Source organism: Spermophilus citellus (assembly GCF_964194105.1).
Source record: "Spermophilus citellus genome assembly, chromosome: 9".
NCBI classification, from domain to species: Eukaryota; Metazoa; Chordata; class Mammalia; order Rodentia; family Sciuridae; genus Spermophilus; species Spermophilus citellus.
The window spans coordinates 59,225,021-59,249,173 of NC_138191.1; the positions used below are offsets into that span (position 1 = coordinate 59,225,021).

The 24,153-nt window shown below is 32.2% G+C and overlaps 1 protein-coding gene across 1 annotated transcript in view; it reads right to left on the reverse strand.

Moving 5' to 3' along the window:
- Window positions 1-322: 322 nt before the first annotated feature.
- Window positions 323-24,153, reverse strand: part of BTBD8 (BTB domain containing 8) — a 93,593-nt gene continuing 69,762 nt past the window's right edge. Inside the window, exons 10-18 of the mRNA XM_081307943.1 lie at window positions 17,214-17,396; window positions 16,430-16,567; window positions 15,299-15,428; window positions 12,839-12,900; window positions 7,569-8,274; window positions 7,137-7,224; window positions 6,591-6,733; window positions 2,908-5,211; window positions 323-1,613 (exon numbers count right to left, since the gene is read on the reverse strand). Coding sequence (XP_081164069.1) covers window positions 1,144-1,613; window positions 2,908-5,211; window positions 6,591-6,733; window positions 7,137-7,224; window positions 7,569-8,274; window positions 12,839-12,900; window positions 15,299-15,428; window positions 16,430-16,567; window positions 17,214-17,396 — 4,224 coding nt within the window. The 3' untranslated portion in view covers window positions 323-1,143. The remainder of the gene's footprint in view (window positions 1,614-2,907; window positions 5,212-6,590; window positions 6,734-7,136; window positions 7,225-7,568; window positions 8,275-12,838; window positions 12,901-15,298; window positions 15,429-16,429; window positions 16,568-17,213; window positions 17,397-24,153) is intronic.

The following is a 24,153-nucleotide window of genomic DNA, read 5'->3' on the forward strand; positions in this document are numbered from 1 at the left end:
GGTATATTTCAAAAAGTCACCTGGCCTATACAACTAGATTGCAGCCACAAAGTTATAGAAATATTATAGAAATTCTGACATATTTTAGAGGAATTATGAGTTAGCTATAAAGCTTTGAGAGAGGTGCTATATGAAGTCCCATTATCCTAAAGGACAATACCCACCAGTATCAAAGGTCGAAGTATTCAGTCCCTATAGAATTCTATAGAAAAGGTTTTTATCCCTTATATAATTTTGTAAAAAAATTTATTTTTGTCTTTCTACTGAAATTAGACTGAAAGATAATCTGATCAAGCAAATAAGGAACTAATATATATAAACCAGTAAAGCACAAATTCATTCACACACACACAATTAAAACTCAGTAACTCTTCAATTGCCACATGTACCCATTTTTAAGTTAATTTTTTTTATTTTATTCTAATTTGTTCAAGTTAATATTTAATGCCAGTCTACTGCAGGTGCAATTCCAAAATATTCCTAACCTAAAAATGAATTAAACTGTAAGGCAGTCTACCAAAGTAAGGTAGACAGTCTTCCTACTGCTTTTGAACAGGGGCAGATACCTTTCTCTGGATATGTCCCCAAAAGAGAAATACAGGAAATTCTATTTCTCTTATCCTATTAACAATGTGGTTGAAATTTGAGGTACACTTGCTTCAAGATTTTCTGGCTTAAACCACCCCAACCTGAGTTAAATTGTCATTCACAGATTATTTAAACTGACACAAGTACAGTAAGTTTTTTTTTTATTGTTAAACTACTATGGTACCATATGCAGAACAAAAGTAAAAGGGTAAAGAGACTGACATACTTGCGCATTCACATTTTAAATTCTTGAATTATAAACAAATGATCAGGTAGGAAAGGAAAACTGAAGCAAGTGTTTTTCCTTAGAAGTCTTCTAATTTCTCTAACAATTATAGAAAACATGCTCAAAAACTTTAGAAAAAACACTTTTTTTCCCTCTACATGTGATAGCATATCAATAAATAAACTATGCTTACTTTAATAAACTGGAAAGACTCCCTCAATATTAAGGACAGTCTATGTCTGGCTAATGCAATTATAATTTAGATATAATATAGGCATCAAAAAATAAAGGAGTGACACAGTTTAAAATTTTCCAAAATGTTAAGACTCTTAATGCTGAGTTTCCAGTTCCAGAATTGTCCATTCACCTTGAGGTGAACAATCTTCTGAGGAAAAACTAGCCATGGTGATACTTGCTGAGGAATTATCCAGTGGAGATGTTAGTTCGCTCCATCTGTTCAAAGTGTCAACATGTGCTATACCCTGAGGTTTTGAGCTGTCTCGTGCTAAAAGGAGTGTCTGATTGATTAAATACTGTGCTAAATTTAGATCTTCAGGAAGAGAATTTGTAATATTTAAGTTTGAGTCCTGTTCAGAGAGCAGTTGCTTTAGTAGAGTCCAGTCCTGTTTTGCAAAATGTTGATTATCTTCAAAATCCATATCTGTAACATGTGTTTCTGATTCCATTTTCTGCTCAAATGCTTCTGTTACATCCATCTCATATATTGGAGAAAGGGTTTTTGAAGGCCGATGGTCATACATGCGGGTTTGTGCCAGTGTGTCACAATCATCTATGTCTCCTGAAATAATTCATAATACTACACAATGTAAAAATTGCACATGTTGGTACTCCTCAGAGTTTTGTAGTACAATATTAATACAATGTAACATGATAGCCCCCCAAAAAACTACAAAATGGGAAAATAACATTTATACAAAACTGACAAAATTTCTGAGGCATTTCTTTATGTTAAAAAAATTCAAGGGTGATATTTAGCAGCAAAATCAACATAGGCAACTAACAATAATTTTTCATTCTTTAATTTGAAAACTTATACAGAAAATAACAAATTATTTCAACACAAACATAGAAAGTACACATATATCTAATTTACTACAATAGAAACTTCAAGAGGAAAAAAAAGACAATTTATCTGATGGTGACTTTTAAAGTAAGTCACTACTCCAAAAGGGGGTATAAATACATTTTATCTAAAGGTTTATTTGTATATTGCACATGCAAAGAAGGATTCAAGCAAGGACAAACAAACAAAAAAGTACAACTTTTTTTTTAAAAAAAACTCCTATTCTTATGATTTTGCTGAATACGGATTATAGATGAGCATTTTTCTTGATTATGATATACAATAGTTAGTCAGCCACTATTGCATATTTCAAATGTGGGTCATTAGTCTGAATTACCATAATAAGGAAGACAAAAACATAAAACAATTAGACAGGAAATCTTCTGTGCATATGAAATAAGCCTGGGCTTTTTTCATATATTATCATTGCTTCTAAATATAATCTCTTTAAGGAAATTTAATTTTTACTTGAAAATTTTAGAATAGAATTATATTGATCCTGAAAGTTTTACTCTCTGTAAAATGCATATAAATTGTAATAATCTAGTTGTTAAAATAGTTCAGTGCTTTTAGTTACATATTACTATAATTATTGCACAGCCCTCAGATATATTACTAGCAAGTCCATAAATCATATCCAATGTATAATAAAATTTCTTAGTTGAGAATTCTTATGTTAAATTAGACATAAATAACTAAATAATAACAAACTAAGATTTTATATTTGCTCTTTATGTAAAATCTCCTAATAGGTTAGTTATGTCAAATAAACAACCAAAATTTTTACTAGATATTAATTCTTCACTAAGATTTTCGGTGAACAATAATAAATGAATAACTAGTTAATTTTCATATTATCAAGAAATTTAAATTTTCATTTAAAATTTGAAACTGTTGTGTAAGTAATTATTCTATCTACCTAAAATATAACATTCAGGGCTACATAAAACTTTAAAACTCTATAAACTTATTTTCTTATGCATTTAGCATTTCTATTTCTGTACATTACCTGCAGATAAAGCAATATTAGCTTTTTCGGTAGCTGTAGAATGGCTCTCTTTCACTTGACCTTCCTGAGGCAGAACTTGACTCCGAAAGGAGTCTAGAGATTTCATAGAGTTGTTCTTTGGTGTGTCAGAATTGGGTTCTCTTTGATGAAGCTCCAAATGACATGGCCTTTCTTGAGATTTTATGTCACTATCCAAGAATTTGCTGCGTTGCTGAAAATCATTAGTCATATTGTTTCCACCATTTACTTTTTTATTCTCTGGAAAAAACTGCCTGCTTCCTTTGGACAGGACATCTAATGTGTTATCTTTGTCAGTGGCTGAAACACTCTGTTTCTCTTTTCTTGAAGAGTCAATGCTATTAAGACCCAAAAGAGTGCTTTCATTTTTATATGTGTTATTGCCTTTTTCTTGCTGTTTACACTGTAAAATACTCTCTTCACTTTCTTGTGAGAATCTGGAAAAGCAGGTCCTTCCATGATGTTCATGAGAAACACCATCGAAAACATCAGAAGGTGAAAGTGAATCTAGAGGAGGCTGAAAGGGAGTATGGACTTCCCCTTCATCAGATCCCAGTTCTTCACATTCATCTACTGAAAGTAAAACTGACCTTTTAAACTTTTTAGTTGCAGAAAACTCACGACTTTCATTTTCAGTTCCATCTTCAAAAGCTAAGTTAATTATTCCCTGAAACTGCTGAGGAGCTGGATTAGAGAGAGAGAAATTTTCTGCAACATTTTCAGCTTCAGATCTCTCATCTTCTGTTTCATCTGCTGAGGAAGAAACCTGATCTATTTCCTGAGCAAACTGGACACTGCCTCGTGGAATATTTTCTTTTTCCCTAGGATGAACTATTGTGGATCGAGACCAAATTTCTGGCCTTTTCCTAGGAATCTCATCATCACTTGTTGAGTTAACTTGGAAAATGTCATTACTACTTTGCTTTTTCACTTTTACTTCAATTCTTAAATTACTATCATATATTTTTAATTCTTCAGGAGTACTAGTATCACTGCTACTTCTTCCAAGGAAATCATGGCATAGCATAGTCCCACACTTAGAAATACCTCTGTCATTTGACCCATCATCATCCTGAGACCCTCCAGCATCATAGTCTTCAGACCTGGGTTTTATGTCATCAGAGGATGTGGTAGCACTGCCCGTGTCAGATTCAGGACTCTCTCTCTGATGCAGCACATTGGTACTCAAATTCCAGTGACCCATGAATGGAGCTTCTGAAGTTTCATGATTCTCTGGAGTTTCTGACGTTTCCATATTTTTAGGAGAATTTTTTCCTGATGTCTGTCCCGAAAAACATTTGGAGGAAACACCTGAGTCTGTGGTAGTAAGTTTATCTTCCTTCATGGCAGAGTCATTAGGTAACTGAGTAGGAACTGTTGGTTTTTCTACATGAATTTTAGATTTTCTGTCATCTTGAACAGAATTTAAGGTACCGTTTATCCTTTCAGGAATACAAGGTAAAACATCTTTTATGCATTTCATGCTTGATGTTCTATTTATATCTTTTCTCCCTATTTCTTTCTCTCTATCTGATATTAAATGGATTTGTTCTACATTTGTTGAGTCTAAATCACAAATTGGATTAGAGTTTAAGGAGTTTTCATTTGGATTTGAAATCATGGACTTCTGAGCACTGGTACTATAAAATTTTGAATCTACACTATCACTTTCACCAGAAGGACAATATGCTTCAGTAGGAATGCAATAATTTGTGTCTTTGTGATTGGGAAGTTTTGTTTCACTTTTACCTGAACAAATTTGTTCTGATTTCAGTTCTTGTTTTACTGATTTATCCAGCTTTAAAATATTTTGGCATTCTTTTTCTTGACCGCTTAATGGCTTTTGTGGGTCAGGTCTGCATGATGACTGGAATGCTTCTGTGCCATTGATTTTGGTTGCAAGATTAGTTAGAGGTTTGTGAGGCTTCTGTTCAGAAGTACTGTCTTTGTTATCATCTACATGATTAAATATGCTTTTTTGTATAACAGATGTTTCATTTTTTAAAGGTCTTTGAGAGGAAGACTGAGTCTTCAAGGTAATCTGTCCAGGAAGCATTTTTTGTTTTGTATCTTTGTTATTCAGAGTTTCACCTTTCTTTGACTGATTCAGTGTTTTAGGCATTGACACCATTTTTGCATTAACCTTAGGCAAAGTTGTGAGTCCCTGTTTAACAACTTTTTTCTGAGGTGTTTGTTTATCTGAAGTTGTCTTATGGTCCAACTTTTCATCAGACTTCCTTGAAGAGACTGAAGATTTTACTGAATTTGGTGATTCACCTTGGGATCCTAAGAAAAGAAAGTTCAGAAATACAATATATTCTCTAAATCTGTGCGAAATTCAACATTTTAAATTACTTTAGAAAAAATAAAATAAATAAAAACAATGAAAGGTTACATATCTATGATCAAATGGACAATTACAGATTAGGACTTAGTCATACAATAAAATTTTAAAAATTATTTTTCTATTAAAATATATAGGGACTATTTTAGGGTCTTAGTTAAAATTGACTCTCTTCCTCAAGATCCTTGATCCTTATGCCAAAATTGGATTTGCATAAATATATGAGGGAGGAAAAAGTCTGATTTCTTAGACCAAAGGAGCAAGGAAGTTTTCCCTTCCAAGTTTTTTTTTTTTTTGGTAGGTGGGGAGAGGGAGGGGAAGGCTGTGTTTTACATAGCTGGAAATGAGAAGCAAGCTAAACAGAAAATAGAAAACTGTTGAAATTGTTCCCTTTTCCTTTAAACATGAATAAAACCATTTTACTTCTTATAAGAAGACCACTATTATTGTAGCTCATTAATTTAAATCTGTAGTGGAAACCAGAACTGCTGCCTGAAGGGAATGAGAGATTAATTTTGGGAATTCATTTGTATATACTGGTTAGTCTTAGAGATGATATTTTTGGCATTCAAATGCAAATAGACCAAAAGCGTTATCAAACACTTTTTTTGTTTGCTTGTTTTGTGGTGCTAGGGACGGAATCCAGAGTCTTGTGTATACTAGAAAAGTGTTCTACTACTGAGTTATATGCCCCCAGTTCTAGCAAATAATTTTAAATGTTTAATTTTTAGCTATTACTAAGATATAAATAATTTTCTCTGCCTTATTATTTAAATTGATTTTCAGTATTAATTCATAATGTAAACCAAAATTATTCTGAGGATTTTACAAACTGCTCTTATACATTTGAAGGCTTAATGTATATAGAAAAGTAATTTTTAAAATCAGTTATTATGTCAGCAGATCATGCAATCTAAATGGTACTCTTTCCTTTTTAAAATTCTTCCTCTATATATAATGGCTATCTAGACTATACCATTATTTTTAGAGCTTTTTAGTGTTGGTTTTACAGATGGAATTCTTATAGTTATCTATGAAACTGTCAAGAAATATGGGCATACTCTATAAAAGCACCACAAATAAAGATAAACTAGTAATTCCCTTAATTATTTTTCCCACAAAGGATAATAAAAACCAAACCAATACCTCCAAAACATCAAAATACTTGTCTAAACTCTCATCTCTATCATGTGAAACAAATGTAAAATAAGTAAAATCATCTTATGTCTTATTTGCTACTTAAGTTCCAAATCTGAGTTTTGCTTATCCAACTTACATAAGGAAGTAATATCCATGATACCCACAACTATTTCAGCTTTACCTTGAGTTTTAGCAAGATTAGATGGGGCATTCTTTGTCCTCTGCCGAGTTGTACCATCATGTCCATTGCCATTTCCTCTTTTTTTCAAAATTGCCTGTGGTATTGGATCATTATATCCTTTGCCACTGACTTTCTTTAGTACACTAAGAAAAATGGTTTGTACTTAGTATTACAATGAGATTCCAAAACATGAACTTTTAAGAGAATCACTCATGAAATATGTTTTTCCCAAGAAATAAAAGTACATCTTTTTTGAAGATAGAGAAACCATAAGTTTTTAAGTTTTAAAAGTGTAGGTAAAGTATGATAAAGTAATACATAATAAATGCCATAAGTATAAAGATATTCTTCTAATATTTTACATCAATCATTCTTGCATAAATATACTTCTTTCATAAATAAGACAATCATTTAAAATATCACAGTATAATATTTTACTTTTTTTAAACAAAGAAAAGACACTTTAACAATATTTGGTTAGAAATTAGTATATAATTAACTACAGAGAAAGTTAGCATATAGGTTAAACAATAAATGAAGACCTACCTGTTATTTATATTAGTGTCTTGTTCATGAATGCTTTTTTTGTTGGAAGTTCCACTGGTAACTCTTGAAACAGGCTGAGATTTTAGTGCTATAAATTAAGAAAAAGTCAGTTATGGGATAGAATACACAAACATGTAACAATATGGTATAAAATTTACTGGTTAGACACTATAAACAAAAGTGTTAAAGTAGAAAGGACTATGTTTTTCTCGAATCATATAAATAAATAGTTTATGGCATTTTAAAATAAAAGACCCCCAAGCATTATTCTAAGAACTTACTTGTTAAGAGCAATTAAAAATTAGGTTTTGGGGTAAAGGTGTAGTTCAGTAATAGAGCATTTGCCTAGCATGTACAAGGCCCTGGGTTTGCTCCCCGACACAATACACACAAAGTATTAAAAAAAAAAAAACTAGAGTGCTAAAAACCCACCTACAATGGAAGTTTTGACACTGTCTACACTGTTTTTCACCATCTGTTCTGGAGAATCACAAAATGATAGCTTCTGACCAGAAGACATCTCTTCTACTGATCCATTTTCTTTTGGTTTGCCCAGACATCCAGCAGATATTGATAATTCCACACTTGAATTTGGAGATTGGATGGAAGGTCCTGCAATGCTGAGGCATGGAGAATCTTTCCCTGTCACTTTTTTCAAAGGTTTTGCTTTGGTTTGCCCATTTAAATTTCCAGTGAGTACCTTGGGTCTGGCGCCTGTGATTTGCCCTTCTTGATTTTTCACTCCTTTTCCATTTACTGAATTCTTATGTCCAGTTGCTGCTGCCGTTGCTATTGCTGACTTTTCCACAACTTTAGGTGGTAGGTTTTCCAGTTTTGCATTATCATTGTTTTCTATTTGGGGCTTTATTACAGTTTTGGACTTTCCAGAAATATTTTTCCCCCCAGTTTTCAATTCTTTTGTAATCTTAGATGATACTTTTGTACTATCCTTTTCCTTTACATCATTATGCTTCAAGGTTTTATTTATACTATTTCTATTAGTATTTGATGAATGTCCAGATGCTCCTAATCCATCGGATTTCATCTTTTGATTAGCAGAGAGAGCACTCCAACACTTGTTATTTTCCCTCCAAGATTTGTTTTTTATAATACTAGAATCAGAAACTTGTCTCCTTTGCTACAAAAAAAGAAGAAGAAATACTTTGTAATTTGACTGAAGTATTTGACATATAATACTCTGTTTCAGTAAGCTAGTTTTTCAGAAAAAACAAATAACAAAGTTTATGTTATGATTTAAAGTCATTTAAAACTTGGATTGAGTCTTTGATCATTTTGATCAAAACTTTTTTATCTCTGACCATATTATCTTTAATCAAACCTGAAACACAGCATTAAAGGTTTACATATTTATAAAAGCCATACTATTTTTAATTTTTTTAGGTCTGGTAGAGATTAAGACCTAAAGGTTCAGCATGCCTTAAGTAAATATTAATATTCAACATTTTTTAAGGAATTCCTGGTTCCACACAAAACCTTTTTCCTACATCATTTCAATTAATCTTTACAATAATCCTATGAAATAGCTCCTGTAGATATTTTCAGTTTTTAGACAAGAAATAGAGGATGAAAGCAAGTATGTGACTTACCCAAGGTAATAAGCTTGTAAGGGACAGAATTAGGACTTGAGCTCATGACTTACTGCTTCAAGGTGGTAATCATCCAAATGGTATAATTTGAGAGACAATGTAAAGATTTTCACCCAAACCTCTCTCTTCAACCCTATCCCAAATGCCAGAAATTTTATCATTAAAGATTTAACTCTCTATAGTAAGAATAGTTTACTTCTTGGAGTCTTAATTTAAAACAAACAAAAAACTCCTAGGAAATACAACATATTACATCGGAAAACCTTGGTTTTTTTTAAAGAACAAGAGGGTAGTACAGTAAGGCTACCTGGAGAAAGCGTAGGAAAAGGGATATGAAAAAGGAAAAAGGAGGAAAATAGAAAGATAATGAAGACAAACACAACCACTTTATCATTTTTAAAACCTAACCTTAGGAAGGAAGAGAACAACAAAAATTTTAAAGTTGGTAAAAATTTTAGAATAAAAATATAAGATTATATTGTCATTTTTGGGGGGTAAATTGTAAATGTTCATTTTTTCCCCTTTGTAAAGCTATATGAGACTGTGGAGGCAAAGCTTGTATTGTCTTCACTTCTGGTATCTAAAACCCTTGACACCATGCCCATAATATACTGGGGACTCAAGAAAATGCTGTTGTTAAAACTACGCATATATTGATTATAATTCAATAATATAATTATTTCTAAATCCGAAAAGCTTCTATATTACATTTAAAATTGTCCAAGATAAAATGAGACACACACACACACACACACACACACACACGTGTGTGTGTGCATATAGACAATAAAAATATATAAATAACTTAGCTAAATTTGGTAAAAAGTGAGGTATGGTGATAAAGGAATCATGAGACTTACATTGGCTTTGCCTCCAATGGATCTGAGATATTTAAGAAGTTATTAGCAACGCTGGGCCTTAGATTTTGCATGTCTATAGAGTAGAGAATAATCTTCCTCAGATCAGTGTTCAAGGAGTCTAATATTTATAAAGTTCAGATAGGCTTTTTCCTCAGTTTTTGCTTTTTTGATCAAATCTTAACCCAACAAATAACATTCCTCTATTTTTAATCCTAAAATTAGGTCAAGTTCTGCTTTTAGACCTTTTATCTCCCTTCAAACCGACTATACTTAATTTGCTCTGTCCTTAAATCTTTGCACTTTGAAGTAGTATGTATTATATGGGGTAAATATACTCCTTTAGAAACTTAACATAGTATGATATGATGAAGATTCAATGTAAATGAATTTCTAGGCAGTCTCTTATATTTGCCAAGTTTAAATGTTTCTTCTGAACACATGACCAATTGGGAATGATCACCATATTCTATTGACTAAATAAATAAATAAATAAATAAAAGATAACCCTCTAATGTATTCTTATTCTTATTTTTTTGGTTAATTCTTTTTTTTAAAAAATATTTATTTATTTTAGTTTTCGGTGGACACAACATCTTTGTTTGTATGTGGTGCTGAGGATCGAACCCCGGCCGCACGCATGCCAGGCGAGCACGCTACCGCTTGAGCCACATCCCCAGCCCCTTGGTTAATTCTTACTATAGAACATTTTAAACATAATTAAGACAGAACTGCCATGTACTTAATATCCAGCTTTAACAATTACCAATACATGTCCAATTGTTTCATATATATTATCCCCATTTTATTTTGAAGCAACTACTAGAAATGAGATGTTTTATTTTTAAGAATTTTAGTACTAGCACTCTTTTAGACATTTCTCCCAGTCTTACCTGATTAACTTTTTCCCACCTTCTATTTTTTTTTTTTTTTTGTATTGGACATTGAACCCAGGGGTGCTTTACCACAAAGCCACATTCTAGCCCTTTTCATTTTTTATTTTGAGACAGCGGCTAAGTTTCTTAGGGCCTCATTAAATTGCTGAGGCTGGCTCAACTTGTGATCCTCCTGTCTCAGTCTCCCTAGTTGCTGGGATTACAGGTGTGTGTCATTGCACCCAGCCTTTTCTCTACCTTCTAAATGTTTTATCTTTGTTTGAAAAACATGTGTATTCATTTCACATTTATTAAGTACTTACTACATACCAGACAACTGCCTCAAAATTATTTTTACTAATTTTCACAATAATCCTGCTGGTTTTATTATTCCATCTAACAGATAAGCAAATGTGAAGATAATAATGTGAAGTCAAGATGTGAACTATTCTAATTTTATATGTAGCACTCATTTCAGTATACCACTGCTTTTCTGAGGGAAACTTATTACTCTATTTCCTTCCCATTGTTGTTAACAGAAAATAACTCTTAGACAACCTTAAGGTTGAGGAGGAGGAAAATCCTGCTCTATAATAGGGGGAAAGAAGGCAGGTAGACTACTTCCTGGAGGCCTTAAAACAAACAAGCAACAACAACAACAAAACCACAAGAATAACTGGGAATTTAAGTACATTAAAAAAATCCTAAGGTAACATCTCCTAGAATAACTATGTTATGGGAAATTATATAATATGCTTTAAAGTGACTCAGGGGAAGCCTAGTGGTGTCCTATAGTTTAACAAGTAGAAATTTAGTTGAAACAAAATTCAAGTTTCTTTTACTGTAGTGTTTCTCACAACTTTTAAGGTATAATTTTTATCTACAGTCTCTAAGAGGAGCTACAGTGTATACTGATTCTTAAACTTAGTGCAAACTACATGTTCTTAGGTGGAACATATGATGGAGCTACTATATTGTGAAACACACTCTAGAGAATAGTCCTAGTAAGTTTACTGAACAAAGCTCCAATATCCCAGTTTCTTATCTAAGATATTTGTTTAGATATTGATCCTGCCTTAAGCCATGAGAGCTTAGTTTGGCTTGGGCTGCAGTGTTTTCTATAAAGAAGAAAACAGGATTCCCTATGCCACTCTGCAAGGGCACTATATTCTTTGCATTCCAAACTAGAACTCTCAATGTATATTTTCATCTTATCATTGTAATGCACACAGTAGGCTAGTATAATTCTGCACTTAAAAAAAATCTTTTTAGTTACAATTGGACAGAATGCCTTTATTTATTTATTTATTTATTTTTATGTGGTGCTGAGGATTGAACCCATCGCCTTGCACGTGCTAGACAAGCGCTGTTCCGCTGAGTCACAATCCCAGTCCCTGTACTTTTAAATATATTATTGATTACATAAGCAGCTATAAATTATCTTGAAACCCTAACCAGTATTAACATATTTTGTGGGAATAAAAATATAACTTCAGTTATAATAAATACATCAAGTAACTTTTGTGTGTATATGGTAAAAAACATATAACACAAAATTATCATCTTAACATTTTTAAGCATCCAGTACAGTTACATTAATTATATGAACTTTGTTACACAACATATCTCTAGAACTTTCTTGTATTACAAAACTGAAAATCTATACCCACTAAACAACTCCCCTTTTCTATAACCCACTCTACTCTCTGTCTTTGGGAATCACCATTCTACTGTTTCTGAGAATTTGATTACACTGAGTACCTTACATAAGCACACTAAATAATTTCTAAAGTAGAACACAACTGTGCTCTTGGTACCAATTGCTTTCTTCACATAAAAAATGTGAATTAAAATAGAGAAAACTGGAACAAGCAAGACCTTCTTTAATAAAAAAAAATAGGTTAATTAGAAAAAGTCATTGAGTTAGATCTAGAATTCTGAAAAACTCCTAATCTACTGGAATAGCTCCAATATATTACTTGCCACAAAGGTTTTCAAGGAAATGAAAAAGGTGGCTACTTCTCATGCCAGCTGGACATCAAAAATTCACATCGTTTAAAAATGTATTTAATATACACTTGATTTTAAAAGACTTAAAATTATTTCTAATAGCTTTAATTAATGAACAAAGAAATTTTTAAAATTAGGCTAAAATACAAAATAATAAAATTTAAGGGGCTGGGACTGTAGCTCATTGGTAAAGTGCTTGCCTTGCATTTGTGAGGCACTGGGTTGGATCCTCAGAACCACATAAAAATAAATAAAGATACTGTGTGTTGATCTACAACTAAATAAATATTTTTTTAAAAATTTCAATAATTTTTTATATTTTGTCATTGAACCTATAAAATTCAGAAGTTTACCTGAGAGCTACTGAATATAGGCTTTTTGCCAAGTCTTCGATCATCACCTTTGTCAAATGCAGCTGTAGGAAAAAACAGCAATTTATTTTTTATAGAAAGTATTACTTTTACCAAAGAAGCACAAGAAAAATAGAATTCTAGTACAAAACATTATATTTTGATGGAAGTAACAACAACAAAAACCTGAAACCAATCTAGTGCACAAAAATAATTCTCTATTGTATTTTAGAATTTTTTAAAAAGGATGTCATTTTCAATCTTTCTCTAGTTCCTAAGATATTTGTTTTAAAAATTAATAAATAATAAGTGCAATCTCACAAGGAATGTTCACATATTTACAAAAACCCAGAAATTTTTCATGTTGAAAATTTTTAGATAACTGGTTTCATTTATTTTCCAAATTTCAAAAAATTATACATTATGACAAATATGATATTTTATAAATAATTAAACATAAAAAATATTTATCCTAAAAATATAAAAATACTCTGTTGAAATTAACTAAAAATATATCCTAGTTTTGCCTGCAAGTCATGAGGAAGGAGAAAACAGAACAAAAAAATAAGATTCTATTGAAAATAAAACAAGAAACAATTCTCAAACTCATATTATTTCTTTTAGAATTAAATAAATATTCATTTTATAAGTTAGGTTTATATGAGAAGTACTGGGGAATTCATGTTTATGCACTTAAAATAAGAATTTGAATGACGTCAGGAAAATATATAGGAATAATAGTATGAGGTCTATCAACACAGTTCAGCTAATGTATTTCTTTCTTTTGAAGGTTATGGTGCTTTAAGACATATTTTGAATAAAAATATATAATTTCCAAAATTTTATTTTTATTAAAACAGCTAATAAAAATATATTAAATTATCTAACTATCATGCATCTTCCACAATCTCTATTTTACAGGATATGTGCTATAGGACAAAGCAAGATTCTAGAAGTGATACTGTAAAGACTGATTTACAGTAATCAAATGACTCTGCACAACAATATATGGAAAAAAATTAATAGAAAATTTCTTCCAAAAGTCAGTAACTCAGCTAGAATACAAAAAATGTTATAACAAAGACAACCCCCAAATATTTTTTAATCTGTGTTTCCCAATGCAGTAATTGTGCATAAATCAGGATTCATTATTATTCATATTTAAGGTTTATAAATATTATTACTGCACTGATGGAATGTAATAGAATGGAGAGTTCTTTTTGATAATTATCTGTATTACCAATGATATTTTCTTTAGATTTGTGTATTTACATATATTTTTAATTAGTGCTTGAAGAATTAAAGAACATTGTTTGAAGTTCAACTTAACTATGAAATCCTCTAAAACAGAGAAAAACAAAGTTTGCTACCAACTAGAAAAGAGTTGAAGGACATTTACTCAAGGAATGCTAATCTTATTTTGTTTCTTCACATTGTATAGATATTATAGTAAAGATAAACTATCATCTAAAAATCAGCATAGAAATAGTCACTACAAAAAAATTCCAGTTTCTAAAGATCTCTTGATTTTTGTTATTTAAAAAATGGAATTTCTTTGAAAAGTACTGTTTGAATAACATCTAGCTGCACTATCATGTTAGATTTACAACATAAGACAGCAGTTCACATTTTAACTGTATCACTAAAGGATTTATATACTCACACATTACCAAAAATATATTTCATCACATATAGCTTCCATCTTTTATAGGAAATAAATGTTTACTTCAGAAAACAGTCCCTTAGCTAAAACTGTTTTTAAAAGTATACTTGCAGAATATGCCAGGATTTTTTCCTAAGGCACTGGCTTTAATCCCAAAATAGTCATGAAGCCATTTTTAGTTCCACACCCTCAAATTTTTGGTTTTTTGAAACAATCACACATTCTGAGAAATGCACATCTTTTGTTTAATGCTTATGTTTCAAATGGTACCTATTAAGTATCAGAGACCACTGTGTGGTTCCTGAGGGACACTCTGCAATATCACACATCACATCACCGAACAAATCAATTGTGAAAAAAACCCATGCAATCTAGGCAAAACCACAAGAAAGGGTGTCTTCTGAAAAAGATGGAAAATCTTTATGGTAAAATATATTTTCAAAGGGAGAAAGTATGTTTTGTAATCTGTTCTATATGGATTATATTCTTTTATACTTCTAACCTTTTCACAAGAATGCCTTTAAGCAAATTTGGCTTGAATACTGTTGCTAATATACAGTAGGATTAAAAATTTATATGTATATATAAAGGAAATGAGTTTCAATTTCTAACAGCAGCAAAAACAAAACATGATTTATTAAAACTGCCTAACATACTATCACTAGTTTTGGTTAGCACAGTATTATTGAACAGAAGCATACAAATGTTAACCTTTCTACTTATCAGAATGTTCACCTTCAAAATATCTGCTGCCACAAAGATCATAACATGAGAATAAAAAAATTTCAAGGCTAACATACCTGCTTGGATTTTCTGTTGATCATCTGTGCTCATCAGCTTCCAGCTTTCTGTGTGACGAACAGCATAGAAAGACTGAACCAGGAAGATCCACAGCTTATCACGCAGAGCCTGGATCTTGCACGTAAAACCCTGTGTTCAAGCAACAAATCAGCAGCTGGTGAGAGCCACATTGTCATAGCAACCAGTCATTATTCCTTTCCGAATCTACTTACTCCTAAGCTAGATCAATGATGTCATCACTTAGATTTTTAAGATCATAGGGTACATATTATTTATGAAGGGCTTACTCATTAACAGAATTTTAAGTGAACGTGAAGCTAAATCTTACCCTTTCAACCAAACATTATTTTAAAACACCAATGTCCATTATGAATATATTCCACAGCCTTTTAAAATCAACTATGACATTACAAGGTCAAATACTCTATGCAATAATAATAAATATGATGAAATTTTCATCATTCTTATAGAATATAGATGCCAATAATTTACAACTAGCTTACTAATTACCACTGATTAACTGCATTTAAAATAATATTTAAATTTTGCCTTTTCCTGGTCAATCTAATTTTATGACTTTTTAAGAGAAAAAGGAATTAAAAATATATATCAACAAAAGGCAATAATTCTACAACATATGTTTTATATCCAAGAATTTAATATAATGACCAGAAGATATATTGGCAATATTTGACACAATGTAACTCTAAGTACCAACAACTAGGTTTAGAATAAATGAGCCAAAATGCCAAATTCTAGGGGCTGGAGTTGTGGCTCAGTGGTAGAGCACTTGCCTAGCATGTGTGAGGCCCTGCGTTCAATCCTCAGCACCACATAAAGATAAATAAATAAAATAAAGGTATTGTATCCATCTCAACTACAAAAAATATTTAAAAAAATGCCAAACTCTAAACTTTCATAAAAAGTTCATTTGAATATAAATGGAATTTAAAAACTTTTATATTATGAAAAATTCCAAACATATACAAAAGTAGAGACCATAATCAACCCCCACATGTCTATTAACTAGATTCAATGGCCCATGCAACATTTAAAATGTAAATGCAATTTAAAATCTTAAAATACTTCAAATATTACATCATTTTAATGAATGTTATTACATCCAGTACCATTTCCTTTGTATTTTCAGAGTTTAGTAATGTGTCCACAGCCATAAGAAGAGAGCAACTATTTTCAGTGGTAATATTTTCTTCAATTGCTTTTAAAATTTTGTCCAACAGATCAGCTGTGCTGCTCATTGCTTGTGACTACAAAACACAGAATTGATATTTAATAGAAATCATGTAAAATGTGTAAGAAATGCGAAAGTCTGTCATAACAGCAAAATAATCATAATTACTAGCTATATGAAATCTATCAGAAATCATATGTTCTTTCTTTCCCTTTCTTTTGTTAAAATGTAAACACACACACACACACACACACACACCCCACATACACACAGTTTTAAAGAGAGAACACAGCCATAATAGCAGAACCTAGAAATAAGCAATAGAAGTTCTCTATTCAATTACTAATTTTAGAGAAAGTAGCTCCCCAATAAGTTAGGGAATTTTTGCAAGGACCATAATTGTATTACAGACCAAAACAGTATCTTTACAACTTGGTTTAAAAAATGTGACTATGCTGATTGAGGGTTACAGTTGGCCAGAGTTACAATGTGCTTTGCCAGGGCACTCAAACCTGTCCCTCCTGCCTTCTTTGTCTTGTGAGCCAAAAATCCTGTCCATCACTGCTCTAAATCTGATGCAAACATGCCATCTGCTGTGAAATTTATTTAAATCATACTAATTTAATCAAAGGCAACCTGCATATAAAAACTCTTACATAATTAAAATTACAACACAAAGATGGAACAAAACTGAATACAGAATACAATTGTAGACATAGTACCTGCAAGAGGAGAATGAAATTTTCACTCTGAATGATCTTGGAGAAGTTTTCTACAATAAATGCAATACACTCTTCTTGGAGCTGAGATGCCATAGTTAGTGCTGCTTCTGTCCATTTTACTCTGGGTAAACTGATGATTAGCCTGTCACTTTCCATCAGAAGAAAAGCAGCATTCTTATCATTCTTAGAATTTAAAAAATATTGCAAAAAAAGTTAGGTGGTATTATTGCTCATAAAATAGCTTTCTAAGCAAATAAAATACTTTAGTTTTCTTGTGATGTTTCCTGCAAGAAACAAAATTACAGGTAGCTAGAAACTTTGTCATTAGTTTTACTTATAATATTCATTCATTCATTCAGAATTATCCAAAAGGGAAAACTTTGAATTGGGAAAAAAACCACCTTTATAAGGTAGCTGAAATAAACCTGAGAGCACAACTATAATATAACTACAAAGAAAAAATCCACTTCCTTAAGATTATCACCACCAAATTAATCATTCATAATTCCTATATATATCATTCATAACTTCAGGGACTGACATGTCCTGAATTTTTTTTCTGACTATAAAATGTTTTTTAATTTTAATATTTTTTTATAGTTGTAGACAGACAGCATGCCTTTACTTGTCTATTTTATGTGGCGCTAAGGATTAAAATGCTAGGCAAGCACTATGCCACTGAGCTACAGTCTCAGCCCAAACTCTTCTCTAATAGGTATGAGTCTTCTTTTTATATTTTATTCATTTAATAATGATTCATTTTTGTATCAGAGGAAAAAAATTTTCACAAATATTTATTTCTATGGAAAATGAAATTACAACTCATAAATACTATTGCTCTCTAAGGAAAAGGAAAAAACAACAAATTATTGTTTTTGTTTTTGGTAGTGGGTGCTTAACCACTGAGCCAGATTACAGGTGTTCACCACTGTGTCTGGCAAATTATAGTATCTTAATCATGGTTGATGCTTAGTAAATAATTATTGAATAAATAGACATCTGGTAGATTACAGTAGCTTAACACACACACACACGCACACACACACACAGAGTAACAAATTCTTTGCAGTTTCATTCACTGGGAGGTAGGATCTATTTCTTCATGTCTTGAATGTGGACTGGCCTTTTCACTTCCTTTAAGCAACAGTGGTGGTACTTAAGTTCCAGAGACTGACAGCTTCTATCTGTACCCTTTTGGAATTCTGGGACCACTAGGCCATGCAGAAGCTTGGTAAGAAAGACCATGTGGAGTGAGAGGCCAAGCCTCCTGCTTAGACACTGGTTGAATGCAGTTACAGGGGGACTGGGGTTGTAGCTCAGGGGACTGGGGTTGTAGCTCAGTGGTAGAGTGCTAACCTAGCATGTGTGAGGCACTGGGTTCAAATCTCAGCACCACACATAAAGAAAGAAAGAAAGAGGGGCTGGGGTTGTGGCTCAGTGGCAGAGCGCTTGCCTCTCAAATGTAAGGTACTGGGTTCAATCCTCAGCACCACATAAAAATGAATAAACAAAATGAAGATAGAAAGAAAGATCCATTGACAACTAAAAAAAATTTAAAAATTTTGAAAAATAGGGGCTGGGGTTATAGCTCAGTGGTAGACCGCTTTCCTAGCATGCATAAGGCACTGGGTTCGATCCCCAACACCACATACAAATAAGCAAATAAAATAAAGGTAAAAATAAATAAATAAATAAAAATTGAAAAATAGTGAGCGAGCTCAGGCAAGGTCAGAAGAAGAATAAGTCAACCCACTGACTAGTGAGAAATAATAAATTGTAGTTTTAAGCTTTTTAATTGTGGAGTGGGTTTGTTGCACAGCAATAGGCAGCTAATACACCTGGAAATAAGAAAATGAAATCTTAACATGAACTATATGATAGAGCTCTGCACACCCTCTGTATTGTTTAGATCTCAACTAAAGAGCTAAATCTGTACCCTAAACCTATACCAGATGCATGCTAAGAACCTCTTTTCTTTAAAGAACTTAATTCATTTGTAATTATTCAAAGATGAGCATAAATGCTATATTAATGTCTGTCTCATTCACTATACTGATGTTCAATGTATATGAGACCATGTCTGCTTTTGCTCACTACTATATCCTCAGGGCCTAATGCAAAATTGGGTCATAAAAGACACTCAAATATTCATTGATCTCTTAACATCATCAGATAACTGAGAAATATCTGTAAGTGAATTTCTAAGATAATTTATATTTAATTCTTGGATTTAAAACTCTAAAAAGTTTACCCATTTTTCAAGAATTCATTAAAATGCATTACATATACTTCCACAGCTTTATCAAAGTAAAAAAATCCTATTTTGCTATAATTCAATTTTTTTTTTTAAGTACCATTATCTTTCCTCCTCTGGTGACTTCCAGAGTTACTGTGCAGTTAAGAAGAGTTTTAGGCAATAAGCATAATTTGCTCTGTTGTAGGCATTCCTCTGGTAGTGGAACCAAATTTTGGGTATGCAAATAAATTTGGCAGGTATCTACAAAATGCTTACTATATACATATTGTTATGTGCTCTGACAGTCATACATTTTAAAAGTACAGTATGTTTTATAATTTAGCTTGGAATCTATTAGAAAACTAAAATATGGACACAGTTATATACATATATAATATATGATCTTTTTCTATACTGATCTGAGTATGTGATGAACATTAAATGTAAGAGTACCCTGAGGTTCAAAGAAGAAAAAAGTAATCCTTCTAAACCAAATATAAAATTTTAGTTCAATAGTTAACAATCATATGGTTCAATATTTGAAAATGTATAAAGATCATTACTAGGAAAAGTCTTCTGTCCTTCCTATCCCCAAACCACCCATTTCCAAACCAATATAATTTTTTCTTTATCTTTCCAAGTGGTTTTATGCATATACAATGTGTATAATTTTCTCCTTATTTTATTCAAGTGGAGGTATTATTGTGTAATCTGTATGTTGCCTTTTACATTTAGTATACATCTTTAATTTTTCTTATTGATGTATACAGCCCTTTATGGTTTTAATAACTATGTAATAACCTATAATATAAAGATATCATAAGTAATTTAACTAGTCATCTACTTTTAGACATTACATTATTTACTGTGCCTTTCTAAATTTGTAATTTAAAAAAACATATTTAGGGCTGGGACTGTAGCTCAGTGGCAGAATACTTGCCTAGTGTGCTTGAGGCACTGGGTTCAATCCTTACATTACATTATTTTACTATGCATTATTTACTCTGCTTTTACTATGTTATTATGTTATAATGAATTACCTTGTATGTGACATTATTTTATATCTCTGGGCTATATTTCTAGAAGTAGAATAGCTGGGTCAATACTACTAATCTTAGCCTGGATTCCACCTAAAAACTGAGACTGTGAAACAGGCTTGTATATAGATAGCTTGTTTGGGGGAAGTGATTGATCTCAAGGGGGATATGATGCACTGGGAGAGAGAAAAGGATGAACAGAAAGCCAATCCAAGGTTGCATTTTCTAGTTCCTTGCAACTCGAAATGTGTTTCCCCAGTATCAGCATAACCAGAGCTTGTTAGAAAAGTAGAGTCTCTGGTTCCTCCCTTGATTTACTGAATTAAAATCTACATTAAATGAAATTCCTCAGTGTTTTGTGTATACATTAAAGTTTGAAAGGCATCCTGGCTGGTAATTGATATAAGCCACAAGCTGGGAACTCAGCTGATGCTCTGTCAACCAGAGGTCTCAGTTCTCTTCCATATGTGTGTCTCCATGTGATTACTTGAACTTCCTGACAACATGGTGGTCGAGTTTGGGACTTTCCAGGCATTCTCAAGTATTACTTGATAACAAATGCAGATTTTGGCTTTTTATGCATATACATAAAGGTGAAATTCACTATAGGATATTCATAGAAAAAAGTTTGAAAGGCATCGATAGAGAATTCAACATTGTAGGTGCCTGGGGCTCAATCTTGTTAAGCTCCATGGAGGATGTATTTTGAATTAACCACTCAAGAGACAGAAAAGGGAAACATTTAACCACTGGCTCCCATCTCCAGTGATCAAGGCTTGCTACCTGGGGTGTCAACTTTTTTTGTTGCCAGGATCATACAGGTTCAGAATTGCTGAACTGGGGATATAATTCATCCGTAGATTATGTACCTAGTATGCAGCAAGTCCTGGGTTCAATCCCCACGTCTCCAAAACATAAAATAAATTATTTAATTGCTCAAGTGCAGGTATCCCATGTGGAGAAGTGAAGAGTCCAGAAAGAAAGAAAAATGTATGTGAGGGATTACACCTTGTGCAGCTAGATGTTGCAGCAGTGTCTAGAATATAAACATTGGGCCAAGAGAATATGTAGGACAGCAGGGGTATCCAAAACACTGCCAATATACACTCAACACTATATTTTTGAATACACCTAACACTATATTGAATAAAAATTATGTGTACTGTCTTACAAATTGTAGCATCTTCCCTAGCAACCTATTTAGGCAGTTCATGATCAGCATGAGAAAACAGAAGAAAGAAAGAAGAGGCAGGGAGAAAAAGAGATAGAAAATACCAGTATATCCTACATAACAAGCCTAAGAGTTCTTTTGTAAAACCGTGTTTCAGTTCTACTTGTGAGTTACAATGGAAATATGAGTTACAATGGATAAAAAACTTCATAGTTTGGATGATTCAAAAAAGAGTCACAGTCAAAGGCTAGGGCTGTAGCTCTGTGGTAGAGCGCTTGCTTGCCTAGCAGGTGTGAGGCATGGGGTTGCATCCTCAGCACCACATATAAATAAATAAAAATAAAGGTCCATCAACAACTAAAAAAAATTTTTAAAAAGGGTCACAGTCAAAAAAGTTTGAAAAATACAGTGAAAGATATGTTAATTTATATCTATCATGAATAAATTAGAATATTCTCTATATCTGTACTGACACAGTACAAATTTCCCTGTTTTTATTATTCTGAAAGGTACAAAAATGACTTGATGCTGAATAGATAGTTTTTAATGTCTACTTCTCTTTAAAAAATGAAGTTTAAGATCTGATGTTCAAATTAAGAGATGTTTGTATTTCCTTTCTGCCTATATTTTATAAATGAATTTTGTATGTAATTGAAATTAGACTGTTTTACATGTAAGTTATTTTATGTAGGACCCATGCTAATCATACATAAAATACATACATAAATTACACAAAATAAAGAAAGAAAGAAATCAAAGCATAAAAACATAAAAAATTTGAAGGAAGATAGCAAGAGAAGAAAAGTGGAACAAAACAAATATAATACAATGGGGAAAACAATTAACAAAATGGTGATAGTATATCTTTTCCTTAAGATAATAATTTAAAATGTAATTGCAAATGGATTAAACTCCCCAATCAAGCTAAATGGAAAAAAAAAAGCCACATCTATGGGATTTTGTAGCTCAGTGGCAGAGCACTTGCCTAGCACATGTGAGGCACTGGGTTTAATCCTCAGCATCACATAAAAATAAACTAATAAAATAAAGGTATATTGTGTTCATCTACAACTAAAAAAACTTTTGAAAAGAAGCCACATCTATATTCTGTGTGCAAGAGACTCCCTTAAAATTTAAGGACATGAATACCCTGAAAGTGAAGGGATAGAAAAAGATATTCTATAGCAATGATAGCAAAGAGAGGAAAAGTGGAGCTATAATTTTATCAGGCAGAAAAGACTGTAAGTCAAAAACAGCACAGGAGAAATAGAAAGACACTATAGAATGAGAAAAAGGGTCTATCAGGAAGATATTATATATAATATCCTGAATCAAAACACATAAGCAAAATTAGTAGATCTGAAGACAGAGCTAGCAACACAGAGACAAAATGAGACTTCAATATTTTGTATTCAACAGTAAATAGAATTAGAAAATCAACAAAGAAATAGCAGATTTGAACAACATAGACAAATGAACCTAACACATATAGAATTTTCCAAATAAGAGCAGTAGAATACCCATTCTTTTCAAGCACATACAAAGCACTCTCAAAAATATGTCACCTGCTAGCTCTCCAAAAGAAGTCTTAACAAAGCTAAAACTATTGAAACCATACAGAGAGTCTTTTCTGAACATAATGTAATGAAAGCAGAAATTAAGAGCAGAAAAAAAGCTGGAAAATATACAAATATGTAGGAATCATACTGAACACTTTCAAATAACCAATGGGGTAAAGAAGCCAAGCTGGGTGCAGAGGAATGTGCCTATAATCCCAGTGAATCCGGAGGCTGAGGAAATAGGATTGCAAGTTCAAAGCCAGCCTCAACAATTTAGCAAGAGGGCCTCAGCAATTTAATGAGATCCTGTCTCAAAATAAAAAATGAAAAATAAAAAGGGCCAGGGTAAGCACCCCTGGTTTCAATCCTAGTATAAAAAGAAAAAGTAGTAGTAGTAAAGGGAAATATAAGCAGGAAATTTCTGTTGATAAATGCCTATATTACAAAAGAAGATGAATTTCAGATAAACAACTTTATACCTCAAGGAACTAATAAAAAGAAGAAATTAAGACCAAAGTTAGTAGGAGAAAGGAAATAAAGATTAGAGAGGAAACAAAATTTTAAAAAATTAGGAAAAAATAAAAGTTGTTTTTTTGAAAAGATAAATTAACATTCCTTTAGCTAGCCTAAGAAAATACAGAGAAGATGGAAATAAATATAATCAGATCTGGGTGCAGTGGTGCATATATGTAATCCCAGTGGCTTGGGAGCTGAGACAGGAGGATCCTGAGTTCAAAGCCAGACTCAGCGCAAAAGCAAGGTGCTAAGCAAATCAGTGACACCCTGTCTCTAAATAAAATACAAAACAGGGCTGGGGATGTGGCTCAGTGGTTAAGTGCCCCTTAGTTTTCAATCTCCGGGATCCTTTCCACCCCCAAAGATCAGAAGGAGGGCTGGGGATGTGGCTCAAGCAGTAGCGCATTCTCCTGGCATGCGT